The sequence below is a fragment of the Ursus maritimus genome, unplaced genomic scaffold, assembly GCF_017311325.1.
Source record: "Ursus maritimus isolate PB19 unplaced genomic scaffold, ASM1731132v1 scaffold_12, whole genome shotgun sequence".
NCBI lineage: Eukaryota > Metazoa > Chordata > Mammalia > Carnivora > Ursidae > Ursus > Ursus maritimus.
The window spans coordinates 60417822-60431781 of NW_024423564.1; the positions used below are offsets into that span (position 1 = coordinate 60417822).

The 13960-nt window shown below is 52.0% G+C and overlaps 1 protein-coding gene across 3 annotated transcripts in view; it reads left to right on the plus strand.

Moving 5' to 3' along the window:
* SSBP3 (single stranded DNA binding protein 3) overlaps window positions 1-13960 on the plus strand; it is a 161135-nt gene that overhangs the window by 2843 nt on the left and 144332 nt on the right. For all 3 annotated transcript variants that reach the window (XM_040627266.1, XM_040627267.1, XM_040627268.1), the window contains exon 4: window positions 1338-1422. In XM_040627266.1, coding sequence (XP_040483200.1) covers window positions 1338-1422 — 85 coding nt within the window. The remainder of the gene's footprint in view (window positions 1-1337; window positions 1423-13960) is intronic.

Here is a 13960-nt window from a genome sequence, read left to right on the forward strand (position 1 = left end):
CCCCCCCCCCCCCACCCCGGCCCATCTTCTCCAACCTTGTCTCGGCCCCAGGAATGTGGAGAGTCTGTTGTGCTGGACCTGAGCAGTGGTGGCTCTGAGTGTCTATCTGTGGTCTTGTTAGTTAGAAGTTGCTTCGTGCCATTCAACCCTGAGCAAATGACAGCTGAGGCTCTCCAGGTGGGAGGCAGCCGGGGCTCTGATTGGCTGAGTTGGTCAGGCCCTGGAATTGAGACACCTTGAGTGAGATGGCATGTCTGATGACCAGCAGAGCTAGCTGTTGGTGAGGGGGACGGGAGCATTAGACCAGGAGTCAGACTTCTGCTCTGGTGCCCATTTCCTTCAAGTGGGTTCCGAGCCCTGGGTCTTGGGCTCCTGACCTGGAGAGGGTTTCTGAGGCCCTATATTAATACCAAGGACTACCCCGTGTTTGTGTAAGGTTTTACTGGCTGACCGGTGACGTGTAGGTTTGTTCTCATGTAATACAAAGTGTTAGGGTGACTACGCCAAATCTTGGAGGTGGGTGAGGCAGAGATTTGGAGGTGGGTGAGGCAGAGATATCTCGCCATCCCCCTGCACGCTCCCCCTCCCCCTTTGCTGGATAGGTGGACAGGTGCCTCTCTGAGGAGGGCTACTTCAACAGGAAAGGACAGGATACTCGGGCTGTGACAACCTCTCCTTTGGCTAATTGATATGCATTCTTTGGGGGGGGGATGGTTCTTGCATAAGAATTCCTTGGAGGAGGGCCTGGCTGGGCCTGGGGGTGAGATGGGAGGGTGGGGGTGTGGGCTCTGGGACTGAGAACCTGTAGGTTTCCTTTATTGCTAGTCACCCAGACCGCTCTGCCTATGAATCATAGTCCTGACTTTGACAATTTAACCTTTTTATGAAATGTAGCCATTTTGGTTGGGGAGGTGGTGGTAAAAGGAGCACAGATGAAGCAGGCCTGGATTCTTATCCGATTCCTACGTGTTCTGTCTGGGCACCCATGAATGGGTTGTACTAACTCATCCAAACTTCAGTTGTCCCTTGAATAGAGTAGGGATAGTCACCTACCTTATAATACCGCAGTAGTTACAAGCAGGGTCACGGGCGTGAGGCCTCCAGCACGCAGTAGGCGCCTGATCGATGAGAACTGACCCTAACCTAACCCTAACCGTACCCTACAAAGGTTTGGCTTGCCATTGTGTTTTCAAGCCCAAGTTTGGCCGACAAAGGCTGGAAATGTGGGATTGGAGCCTTTGGGAGACCACTTGCTGTTAGCCTGTACGTTGTACACTTGTCGTTGGTACGTGAGTAATAATTAGTAACCTGATCTTATTTTATTTTTTGACTTGCAGCGTATTTTGGGACCTTTACTGTGCAGCTCCTGAAAGGCGAGACACTTGTGAACATTCGAGTGAAGCAAAAGCCTTTCATGATTACGTGAGTAACAAATTTTTAATCCTGGCAATAATTACAGGGTTGGATAGCTCTAACTTCTTTAGTACCAGAGTCAAACACACAGCCAGTTGGCAGTGGTCTTTGTTTTCTCCTGGCCTTTCTTTTTGTTCTGCCCACCTCCCTGCTGCCCTTGCCCGTTCTAACTTGGGGAGCAGTGTTTCGTGATGTTGTTGTTATGCGGAGGAGTGAGATACCTATCTGGAGGATTAAATGGTGGTGTTCAGGGCTCAGCCGAGTGAGGTTGATGTTCAGAGTGGACAGTTAGCTGGGACGGGACCGAGCCTCCTTGGTGTTGGTTTAATTAAAAAATTGGCCACCACCACCGCCACAGAAAAAGCAAATACGAAACTTGTGTTTCGGAGCAGAAGGGGTGGTTGAATTGAGAGTTTGGTGAAGTGGACTCTTTCCTTACTTCCCAGGGAACAGTCTTTTCATTATGTTTTGTGTGTGTGTGTGTGTGTGTGTGTGTGTGCGCGTGTGTGCTTGGTTGGAGGGCTCATGTTGTGCCCCCTAAGACCGCGTATACTTTGACGTCCTTGGCTGGTCCATAATCTTGTGTTCAAAATGTTCTTGTGAGGATAGTTAATTTCATCACATCATAGCGCTTGCTACCCTGTCATTCATCCTCTACCTGGATGAGTTTCCCAAGATTTATGAAATGCTTATAAGAGCGATGTCTGCCGCATATCCATCTCCCATGGCAGTCCCCCTCAAAAAAAAAATATTAGACTCCAAACATGGGTTGGAGTCAGAATTTATGATCAGATGAAACACGATCTGAGGGGGGGTGGGAGATGGAAGGGGAAGTGTCTGCAGTTCTTCCCAGCCTCCTTCCAGGCTTTGCTTCCTGTTGGCCTTGTAGATGGTATGTGCGTGTGTGTGTGTATGTGTGTGAGTGAGTGTGAACGCGTGCGTACAGGCACATAAGATGTGGTTTATTTGGTCTTGCTCTTTTTCGTGAGGTGGGTAGGAATGGTCTCCAAGCTCTAGCGCATGGAAGTTGGTTTCTTGAATGTTGTCAGGGCTTACCCACTTAGCCAGGCCATTTGTGTCCCCTGCATCCAGAGGCGGGGACACACCTAGGACACCAGGAACTGGCCTAGGACACCAGAACCCATCTGGTTGAGTTTCACAAGTGGTCAAATCCCATTACCACGAATATCTTTATGGTGACAATTTCTCCTGTAATATGAGGAGTTAGAGACTCCGTGGGAGGCTCACTGGTTTTGAGACTATTCAACGGGATGAAATTTTGTTACAACTGAAAAGTTAATGCCCTTGGAACAGACAGCTGAGGAAATGGACCAGTGCTTGTGCCCTCTCCAGGGCTGAGAAAGAGAAGCTGGCGAATGGTACTTACGGTCTGGTAAACTTTCAGTAGTAAAAGGTGAGGTGACTGGTTCTCTTGTGATGTGGTTCTTCTGGGAAAATCCGTGGTGATGATCATAGGGTTTCCCGAGCTGGAGGTTGGGGGAGGAGGCCAGAAGGTACATTAGGCATATAAAAATAGTTGGTGAATTTGACCTTTCTACCTAGTAAAAATCTTCCTTTTTAAAAAAAAAAAAAAAGTACGGAGAGCCCATTCCTGTGTGGCCAGTCTTTGCTGTGCAAATGGTTTCGTTTTAGAGTTGGGAAGATAGGTGGACGTGCCTATTTCAAGTAAATCTCTTTATAGAGGATGTCTATGCTATTTTTTGCAAGCTATCAGAGAAGTTAAGAGTTTTTAGCTAAGTTCGGTGCCCTAGCGAAGGACGTAAGGTTGTGGCAATTTGTCGTTGGGTCTACCGTCTTGAAACAATGTGGGTGGCAGTGAAAGCTTGCATGGGTTTGCTTTCTATAATTTGTTAAGGAACGGCGGCGGAATTATGTGGCGAGGACTGAAATCGGCGTAGACACGTAGAAGACGGTAGCGAGCGTTGAAGTTACACTGATTGAGGCCGGGGGTCCATAGATTTGGGGGGTCAAAACCCTTTCTCCTCGATTGGAATCCACTTGGTGTCATTGGCTTGAGAGTGAAGCCGTGGGAGGGAGGGTTGGAGTGATGAGGGGCGACAGAGAGGGAACATCTGTATGGTGAAGGAGTTATGGGGTGGCATCGGGTTGCAGGGGTGACAGAGGAGCACCTGGTAAATGAAGAGAAATTTAAGAAAAGGAATCTTCTTTTCTCTTTGTCCTTCTCAGATCTTCATGTGTTCTCTCCATTCCCATGGCTGCCGTCTAGTTAGCTCTCATTCCTTCTTGCTAGAATTATTGTGGTTGTCTCTTGCCAGGCTCCCTTCCTCTTGTCTGGAATGCATGCCTCTCTTATCCATTCAAATCCTCTCCACCTTTTAACTTCTTTGTGGACTTCTATGATCGTTTTTAGCACACTCTGATCACTCCATCTCATTGTCTATGCAAACTATCTATACACAGCCTTTGTTGGTGGCTTTCCATGTGCTGGGCCCCTGGGCTGAGTGCTTTGGTTCAGTCTCTCATTTCAAGCGGCCAGTGGCCAGGTGAGAGGAGGAGTTGTTAACTCCATTTTGCAGATGAGAGAGCTGAGGCACAGGAAGGTTAATTCCCAGCTGAGCGGTAGAGTGAGAATGCAGACACAGGCCGACACTGACTCCGGACTCGCCGCTCCTGACGCTGCTGAGGCCCAGCCCCGCAGGTCCGTGGCAAGTGCCGTTTGTTTGGGTCTGTTCTGCCTAATTCCTCTTTTAGGCTTGTCTTTGAACCACAGCTTATTAATTTTTTCCATGCCAGAGACCATTCATTGACCTACAGAGCTACTCATCTCTGTAGCTCCCACAATACCTTGCACACAGTAGGCATGCGCGCTAATTGAATGAAGGGGCTAAGGAGCTATGGGTGAGAAAGAATAGGTAATTTGGAGTCACTGAGGAGCCTGGCCTAGAACCGCCATTGGAATATTGGAAGATGTTCTTTTGGTGATTTCACTTTTGCGGGGTGGTCTAGAGCCAGGCGATTCCAATGCTGGTAAACTAGTTACTTTACATCTTGTCAATAAGAGTGTCCAGTCATTGGCCTTCCCTTTGCCATTGAGGCGATTCAAAGATTCTCATGGTTTGGGGGGAAGTCTGCGCGGCCCAGGTACCCACCCAGGCCTTGGGGGTGGGGGGGAGTTGTGAGTATTAAGTGCTTTTGGGGCAGGGATGAGGGGGTGTGCCCGGCTGCTGTGGGGCTGGAAGGGTCTTTGGAAAGGACCTCCACTGGGAAGATCCTGGTCTCCGCTCTCTTAGGGGAAAAGATTTTGTGTTCCTGACAAGTTGTCTCCCCTTCCTGACAGTGGGGTCAGGGGTCAGGTGATCATAAAGGCTCCTCTCAGGTCAGGGCCAGGCTATAGGGCCTGGAATGAACCAGGTGACTCAGCGGGGAGGAGTTTTAAATTTTCTTTGAATTGGTGAGTTTTTATTTGAGTCGCAGTCTGTCCCCCCAGACACCTGGCAGGTTATTTGTAAGCTCGGGCACCCTGATGTTGACTACGTGTAACATGGAGTGTTCGGGCATTCAGTGCAGGAGTGGACTTTTCTGAGAAGTTGGTTTACCCTAAGTCCGAAGAGCCCCGACGCCCTGGGAGGAGGCTCCCGGGGACCTTGCTGTGGTTTCGGGGGCTCTTCTACTCCCACCAGAGCAGCACTTCTCAGGGCATCGGGAAAAGCTTGGAGTGCCGTTGGGTTCTCTTAGACCCTGTTGTCTGAGGTCTGGCCTTTTGTGGGTTGGACGCTCCCAGTGCAACCTGTGTCTCTCACTTTGGGCCACCTTCTCTGCTTGCCTCTCCCCCAGGGTCCATGTGGCTGGTAAAAAGAAGGATCTTTGGTGCCTTCTTGGCTACCAGCAGCCCTTTCCCTTTCTGTGGTAGCTAATCGTGTGTTTTCTTCTTGGTGGCAAGAAATGAGTGGAGTGGGCAAGACCCAGAGGCATGGCCTCTGAGCTGAAGGTGCTAGAGAGCCGAGGGGGCTCCGCACCGCTCACGTCGCTGCGGTTCTCATAAAGCCTTTCAGTGCAGGCTTGTGGTTGGGCCTCAAGGTGGCTTTATTGGTCAGGTGTTATTCTTAAGTTTCAGCCCCATTTCACAGATGAGGAAACCGGGGTCTGGAGTTTAGATAGTTTGTCCAAGGGCATGTAGCAGGGGGGAGGGGAGTGTTGGTGGCAGAGCTGGGACTATATGTGGGTCTTTCAGGTTCTTCTTCTCAACTTTTGAACAGAATTCCTGCTGAATGAAGGCAAGGTGTTTGCGTTTGACCCCTAGTGTGCCCGTATATAATCCCTGAAGGAATGCGTTCAGCAGAGAGGTGAACCGCAGAGTCACTGGCAGAGCTTGGGACGGGAGCTCGGGAAGGGAGTTTGTTATGGTACAGTGGCTCTTTTGGCAGGGAAAATGTGATAAAAGCTCTGGCCTTTCCTTCCAGAAAATACATGTGTCCCCACAAAGGAGACTTTGTACCTGATTTTGGAAGGTGTACAGACTGCTTCCCCTAACCCCAGCCCCTCTGTGATGCCCCGTGAAGAACCTGGGGCATATACTAGATGTGGAAACCCATGACCTTGGCGAGTGTTGTGCCTCAGTTTCTCCCTTTCTGCTCTGCTGTCGTGAGCCCCTGACAAGGCGGGCCTGGCACCCTTTCCCCTGTGTCCCCGCCGCAGGACTCCGCTGACCCCCTCACCTCCAGCTGTGGGCCTGTGTCTCCAGGCTTCGAAGGGGGATTAGGAAAGTGCCCCAGAGGCCTAGGCGTGGACGCGAGCTGAGGTATTTGTGGCTCTGTGGCAGGGGTCCAGTGTCCTTGGTGGGTTTGAAATAGCAAAGTGATATTTGAGAGGGCTCTCCTTGGATGTGCTGAGCTGGGGTTCCTGCCAGGCCGGGAGTGTCCACGCCTGCCAGAACCATTTGGGGGCAGGGGCGGGAGAGGACGGGGTGGTGCAGGCAGAATGGGAGGGGAGGGGCCAGACCCTGCTCTGAGGAGCGGGGGAGTGCTCTCCCCAGAGATAAGCCGGCCTAGCCATCTGCCCAGAGGTCCTGGCAAGTTCATAGCAGTTGCCTTTGGCTCTGACCCTTGGCACTCTTGTGTGGCAGATTAAAAAAACAAAACATACACACAGTAATTTCTTTCCCCACCCGCCTTGGAGCTTAGACTTTGTGTTGCATCCTTTCTTCGGGCTCCTACCCCGTTTGTTGCAATTCCTCTAACCCCAAGGCTGCCAGACTCTTCCATCGGTAGCTAATTAAACACTAAATGAGTAACTGGAATTGCATTTTGCCAGAACCCAGGCTGCGCGGCCACCTTAATGGGTTTCAAGTGGCGGCAAGACCCCAAATTGCAAATCCTTGCCCTTTATTTCAAGGCAGGAGGTAGGGCTGGGGCCGGGGAGGGGGGGGTAGAGTCGTGGGGACCCAAACAAAGTTTTTGGCAGTGGTCACTTCATTTGAACTCCAAGACCAGCCGTGTGCACGTCTTTGCATAATGCCATCTTTGTTAGCTAAGCATTTGCAAACTTGGACCAAGAGTTAGCTGTGTGCCAGCCACGGCTCTGAAGGAGCCAGAGACACCCAGCTCTCCCTGCAGTGTCCCTTAGGCTGTCTTAATTTTCCAAGGGAAGAGGGTTCTGTAGTGGAGACCTCAGGCCAGACCTGCCTTGCCCCTTCCCCCGACTTTTCTGCCTGTGTGTGTGTTTCAGTCTTAAGAGGGAGAAGTGGAAGGGGAGGTGTGTGTGCTTGAGGGTCTGTCAGCCAAGATAACAGAAATGTTACGCTAGCTGTAGCCTTTATAATAGTGTCTAGGGTTTAGAGTATTTAGAAAAATTAATCTTTTTTAGCTTGGTAATAATTCTGACCACGGCACAAGTGCATGAGACGATGCACATAAACTTCTCTAATACATGTTGCTAGGAGCTTACAGCAAATAGACAATAACGATTGTTTTTGATTCGTCAGGGTAATGGGGTTTTCTGAAGCCTTGGTGAATGGGTTTTAGAAATGTTTCTCTCCCGTGTTTTTCTTTTCTCAGGTCTTGAATCCTCTGGATTTTGAAGGGTTTGGGCTCTGGCTGGTGGCTGGGACGCACACCTAAGTTCTAGCCCTCACCGTCGTTTCCTGGTGGGGTGGACTATCAGATCCTCCGTTCCCTCCTCTGCGGGTGGGGGAGATGATCCCTTTGGATGGTTGTTGTGAGAGCTGAGTAGTATCACCTACATAGAGTGGTTGTCTCTCTGTGCCTTGTGCTTGGTGAGTTTGTTTCCTTTCTCTTTGCAGCCCTAAAGTTTCCAAAACTTTTAATGTGATGGGGACAACAGCATCTTTTTTCTGGGAGAGTAGGCTGACCTCAGAGAACTGGACACTTGAATTTCCCAATGATGCCCTCCAGTGCCTGGGCTCCCCTGATGTGCCCTGGAGTCTCTCCCTCCATATCTCTTGTCTTGTCTCATCCCCACACTCCTGCAAGGGGCAGAGTGGGCAGTCCTGCCACAAGCTGGCACCGATAAATGCTCCCCTGAGACGTCTGCACCCCTTATCTGTGTGGGGCAGGGGAGTCCTGTCCCAGTCCCGCATAGTGAAATGGTAAGACCCAGAGGGGCTTGCATCTTGACATCAGCAGAAATCTGGATTCAGATTTTGGCTCCATACCCCTTGTTACTGGGGGAGCCTCCACTTCTCAAGATTCATTGTCTCCACTGAGAAGTAGGCCTAGGGATCGTCCTTGCTCATCCTGCCATAGGGGTTGAGAGAAAGGCAAGGCAGCCTGTCCGGGGTGGTTAGTTGTGTGGTGATGTGCTGTGTAGACGCTTATGGGGATGGACAGGATCGAAAGCTGCTAAGCTGGGTCGTCCTTTTCGGTATGTAGCCTGCCCTTGCGTGCCTCCCGTTTCACTTGACTTTTTGATTGGGCTAGGCGTCCCGAAAAGGAGCCTTAGGAAGCGAGCCTGGGAAGGGGTGTGTCACCGTTGCAGGTCTGTGGGAAGCTGGTGCTGGTGTGGCGGCTGCTTTCTCTCCGGGCTCGGTCCGTTGGCTCCCAGACCAGGAGCGGGAGACACCGCTGAGTTCTGCGGTGGTGATCCGGCGGCTCACTGAGTGCCTGCTCTGCTCACTGTCTCGTTGAAGAGACAGATGCAGCCCAGGATGTGATAAGTGCTTAGAAAGCCTCGTGCGGAATGATCTCGGTCTTCCAAGAGACCAGGATGCAGTCAGGACAGATGGTGGGAGAAGGTAAATAGTCCCACCCTCTGTGGCAGCCAAGAAATGTATTTAGCATATATGTACCTGGCAGGATTGGAGGGGATGGAACTGGAGGTCACCTAGTCATCTTACAGATACGTAAACTTAGCTGCAGAGAGGAAAGATGCCTCCCCTGAGGTCGCCGGTAGGACTCAAGCCTGCGAACCCAGTCGGGCTCTGGGACGCTTTCCTTTGCCTTGTGCTGCCTTGCTGCCCTTCACGCTGTGCAAACCCAGGCACGTTGATTAGCCTCTCTGTTTCTCCGTTTCCTCCGATGGAAAATGGGGTTGATAAAGTACACCCTCATGAGGTTGTCGCGAGGATGAAATGCGCGTCTGTGCCTGCAAGCACCCCACCTCTGTCTTAGGGCCCGGCGCAGCAGAAGCTCCATGTAAATGTCTGCTCTTCCTTTTGTGACCTCACCTGCGGCCCTGTATGGATCCTGGCTTTCTCTTGGCCAAGAGGGAGGCAGCAGCAGAATGGTCTTGGTGTGAGAGGTGTGTGCCTGTGGACGGGAACCGGCACTGGCTGCCTCGGACCTGTTGAATCGCGCTCTGGATCTCTGGATTTGACTCGGCCATCTTCAAGTACCCTTGAGCCCTTGGAAGGCGAGGGTCACACACACAGCTTCCAGACCAGCCCTGGTGCTTGTGAGGATGAAATGAGACTCACTCAGAGGCACTCCTGGCTGGCACCTGGACTGGGTTGTTCATTCAAGTGTCCGTTTTCTCTTTTGCTGGTCACGTCTCTTGACCTAGGAATCTGGAACTTTCCACCGCCTCCTTTGACCCTTTCTGTGGCCCCTACTTGGTACCACACCAACTGAGATGGGGTTTTTGCTCCCCTGCCCCTTCTGTAGGGCAGATGCCGGCCTGGAATGTGGCTGTCTCCACCAGGCCTGCCAGGACCACCCCCGTGGGAACACCCCTCCTTTCTTCTTTTATCCCCAGGAACTCTGCTACTTGCTGACCAGAAAGAGGACGATTTGGGTCAAGGTTGTATCTCTTCCCTTCCCAACTTGTAGATTAAAATCTCTTGAAGGGCCGCTCTTATCTGCACCCCCCCCTTTTTTTTAAAGATTTTATTTATTTATTCGACAGAGATAGAGACAGCCAGTGAGAAAGGGAACACAAGCAGGGGGAGTGGGAGAGGAAGAAGCAGGCTCATAGCGGAAGAGCCTGATGTGGGGCTCGATCCCATAACGCTGGGATCACACCCTGAGCCTAAGGCAGACGCTTAACCGCTGTGCCACCCAGGCGCCCCTCATCTGCACCCCTTTGTGCCACCCCCACTCCTGGGGCCAACTGCAGAGTCTTGAATAAATCCCGATTGGTGAGATAGACTCTGTGCCCTGAGAAGCGAGAAAGGTCTGATCCCTGCCCAGGGATCAAGTGTGTTAAATACACGTTTTAATGGAGATGGACAAGTGGCACATGGTAACGCATTGTTTTGCAAACTGTGAGTTGTGACCCATGAGTGCCTTGGGAAATCAACTTAGTGGGTCACGACTGGCAATTACAAAAAATGAAACAACTGTTATCACACGGAGTAAGCATAAGTATTGTTTGGGGAAACTTCTGTTTTCAGTGATCGCTGCATAAATAAATGTGTGTCCTGGGTTTGTGAAGTAAAATCTGCCTTCTTGTGGGTCTCAGTCTAAACTTTGGAAGCCACTAGCCCCGAGAGGGCTGAGACTGAATGTTGACACCCACAGGTGGGGTGACTTGAGCCAAGTGACAAGTGATCGCTGACCTCTGTTTTGTGACCTGTAATAAGGAGGGAATGAATCCCACCCCCGAGGGGTCTTGAGAGAACGGTTTCCCCACCATGCCCCTCGCTTCCAGAGTGGTGCCTGGTAGTTTCCTCGGTGGCTGCCTAGCTGTTGGCTGCCGTATTCTCCGTGTGGAGGACATATAGAAGGTGCTCAGCAGATGCTTGGCGAATGCTGAGCAAGCAGCAGTAGCTCCCCCCTGAAGTCTGCAGCTCATCCCTGCTGGCCGGCGACAGGCCAGCTCCTCCCGCCTGTCCTCCGGTGTGTCTGCAGCCCGCTGGGCTCCCCTGCCCCCTGTGGAGGGTGTTGTCTGAACATCTGCAAGGCTCAGGCTCTGGCTACGGCAATAATCTCGAGAATAGGTCTCAGGGCATCCTGTCTGACCCAGCTGGGCCCAGCCTCCCAAATTCTCTGTCCCCTCCCGGTGACAGCTGTTTGCACAGCTCCCGAGGCAGGCTTTGTGTCTCCCGCTCTTTGTGTGTTTGGGTGAAGCCCCTGACATTTCACTTCTGTCTCAGAGTCCTCTGACCTTAAGAAGCTCGGCTGCTCCCCGGGGCCCCTGTCTGAGGTTTTCCTCTGATCCTTCTCTCCCGGTCACAAAAGGCCGTTGGCGAGAGCGGGCTGTGGGGTGACACACCTGCCAGGGGCCGGGCTGCTATCCGCAGCTTTGGGAGCTGCCGGGTAGACAGAGCCGGGCTTCGCAGACGGGAGCGGGAGCCGTATCGAGGCGGGCGGCGGGCGGGTCATCCCGGGTGTGTGCCGCAGGTGGGCTCCCCGCTCAGTGCCGGGAACCAAAGCGGCCTCACCGGCGGTACACAGGATTTCCACTTGGATGGCCAGAGGTCCAAGTTCTCATTCTTCCAGACGGCCTTGGGTGAGTCATTTGGCCTCTCTGAGCCTTCGCTGGTTTATCTGTGATGTGAAACGATGTGAAGTAAGGCCTGGGTTTGTTTTTTTTTTTTCCCCCCTGCCTCTTAAGCATTTTAGAAGTTGGTGAGAGCCTGTGAAAATAGTTTGTAAATTGTGGTCCACTGTTGAGAAGGCTTTTTGGAATGTGAACCGACTATCAAGTTGTGGAATATGTGTTAAGAAGCACCCTCTCAACTTACAGATGGGGAAACTGAGGCCCGGAGTGGTACGGTAACACAGCAAGTCTGTGGCCAGGTGGACACCTGATTCCCGTGGCAGCCCCTGAGTCTGGAAAACCTTCGCTTAAGAGGCAGGCGCCTGCGCCCGTGCCACCCGCTAGGAATTTTGCAGCTTTCTTTGGGCGATGCCGTGGGCTTCCTGTGGCTTTGGCCATCCGTGGCCTGGGCCAAGGGGGGCAGACGGCCCAGTGGGCAGGCCTGGTGTTGGGCGTGTGCACGCTGCTGTGCCTTTCTCGCTGTCTTTTAGAAGGCTTCCAGGAGCAAATGTTATCCTCTCTCTGGAGGCCCTGCCTGTTGGCAGCGCCGGCCGCCCGCCGCCCGCCAGCTCCGGCTCCGCGGGCCCACTTGCGTTACACGAGGCCGCCCGGGCCCGCAGCGCGGTGGCAGCTCTCGCTGCGGATCCCCGGGCTGGTGTGCCGCTTCAGACGGGGGTTTTACAGCATGACAGGGAATTTCAGCCACCACGTTATCTCCGAATTGGCCAATTGATGGTTTCAGCAGAGCATTTCAGCATCGGGGAAGCCAATACAATTTGAGTTAGTTGTGATGGCTGCCACTTTAAATACCGCAGTGAATTTCTGTCAGCGAGCTAATGCGTGGAATAGGGAATTGCAGAAAACTTGATCACCAGAGCGCATCCGTCGATTCTGACCCCAAGCTATAGAAAATGAACTTAAATCTAGTTGACTGTCGCCACGTACTTTCTTTGGCATTATTTTGCTAGCAGCATCTTTGTCAAAGGGAACTCGAAGAGAAGAGGCGAGGTAAAAATCATGGTGTGGGACTCTGGCCGCCACTATTGGAGGGGGCGACGATCTTCCATGGAAGGTCAAGCCATTGGGAGTTGGGGTGGTAGTTTCTTGCTGAGGAATAAGTAACTAAACTACGGCGTTGTGGCTTCATAATATTGAATCCCTTGTTTGACGAAGGAAACTAGTGTTTATTGAGCACTTGCTGTGTGCCAAGACCTTGAAGAAAGTGTTCTTATTCAATTCTTGTCCTACCGGGGCAACGTAGGGGACAGGATCTTCTTGTTTCGTGAAGGAAGAACTGTCAAGAACAGTGAACAAGTTTGAGTGCTAACTGTATGCCAGGCACTGTTCTGAGTCCTTTAGGCTTGATCTCTTGTCATCTTCCAAACAGCCCGGTGGGTTAAGTTCTGTCCGAATTCTCATTTTGTAGAAGAGGAGACGGAGGCACTAGAAGGATTCAGTCACATTGGAGGTGGACTTAAAAAATAAAGTGCTTTTCGCTACCACGCCACGCCGCCTCCCCAGGAATTAGTACCAGATTTGATTTGACGTCTTTGCTGCCTCATTAACTGATGACCCACTGCCCAGGCCGGGGTGGTTTGGTCCTGGCGCTGGGAGGAGTAGGGGGCGTGCGTCCCGAAGGAGGTGGACAAGCCGAAGCTCTCTCTGCCTGGGTCGGATGGGTCCTTGCCGGGCTGGTTTTCAGTGACCTCGACTGAGAAGAAGACCTCTTGCTTTGGGCCTGCATACCCTCACGTGGCATTTTCCCCATCTCTTCACTGACGAGGCCACCTTTTATTAATCCTCTGTCACCTGTGGACTCCATGCCTGAACATATTTCATTTGCAAATAGATTGCGTGCATCGGGTCACCATTTTAACTGAGAAATAGGAAAAACAAGAACTAGGGAGTTGCTGATTAGAGCTGCTTATCAGCTCAGGGGAGCCAGTGCAAGCACGCCAGGTTGGTAGAATTCTAGTCAACAGAACACACTGGGGATTTGGGTTCCATTTCAGTTGAGGTAGACTTGATTTTTGTTGAGCCTAAAAAAACCCCACCAGCCATGCTTTGGTCTCCAGGAGGGTTTTCAGGAGACCTGGTGAGCGTCCTTGGGCTGGGAACCTGTGGCTTTCGTCTGAGCTTCTTCTGACCAGCTAGCAGGGTGGGAGGCTCGTGGTAGACTTGTTTTGTAATCGCCAGGGTGGGCTTTATGGAGAGAAGTCCCTCGTGCTTTCTCCTTGGGGGGTCAGCAGGAGCAGAATGCAGAGTTTGTCCTGGGTTATCCCTCGAAGTGCAGGCTGCTCAAAGCTTTCTTGTAGGGAGAACCCCACCTTGGGGGAATGGGTGGCCCAAGGGGTGTAAGACTCTGTGTGGGAGGCTCCCATCTCCAGAAGACACTCCCGAGACCCCTGCCCCCTTCCCCGCAAACAAGTATTTCCTTCCCTACTGTTCTGAGCTGGCATCCAGTGGGAGAGATGGTTCACTGGGCAGAAATCCTCTTTCACAGCCAAACTTCCCCACTTACTGACTGAGTAACCTTTGACTGACCGTTGTCTTCTGTCTGGGCTTTCCTGATTCGTAGCATAAGGCCAGTGAGGGATACAAAAGTGATTTCTAGGACAGTGTGACTGGCACT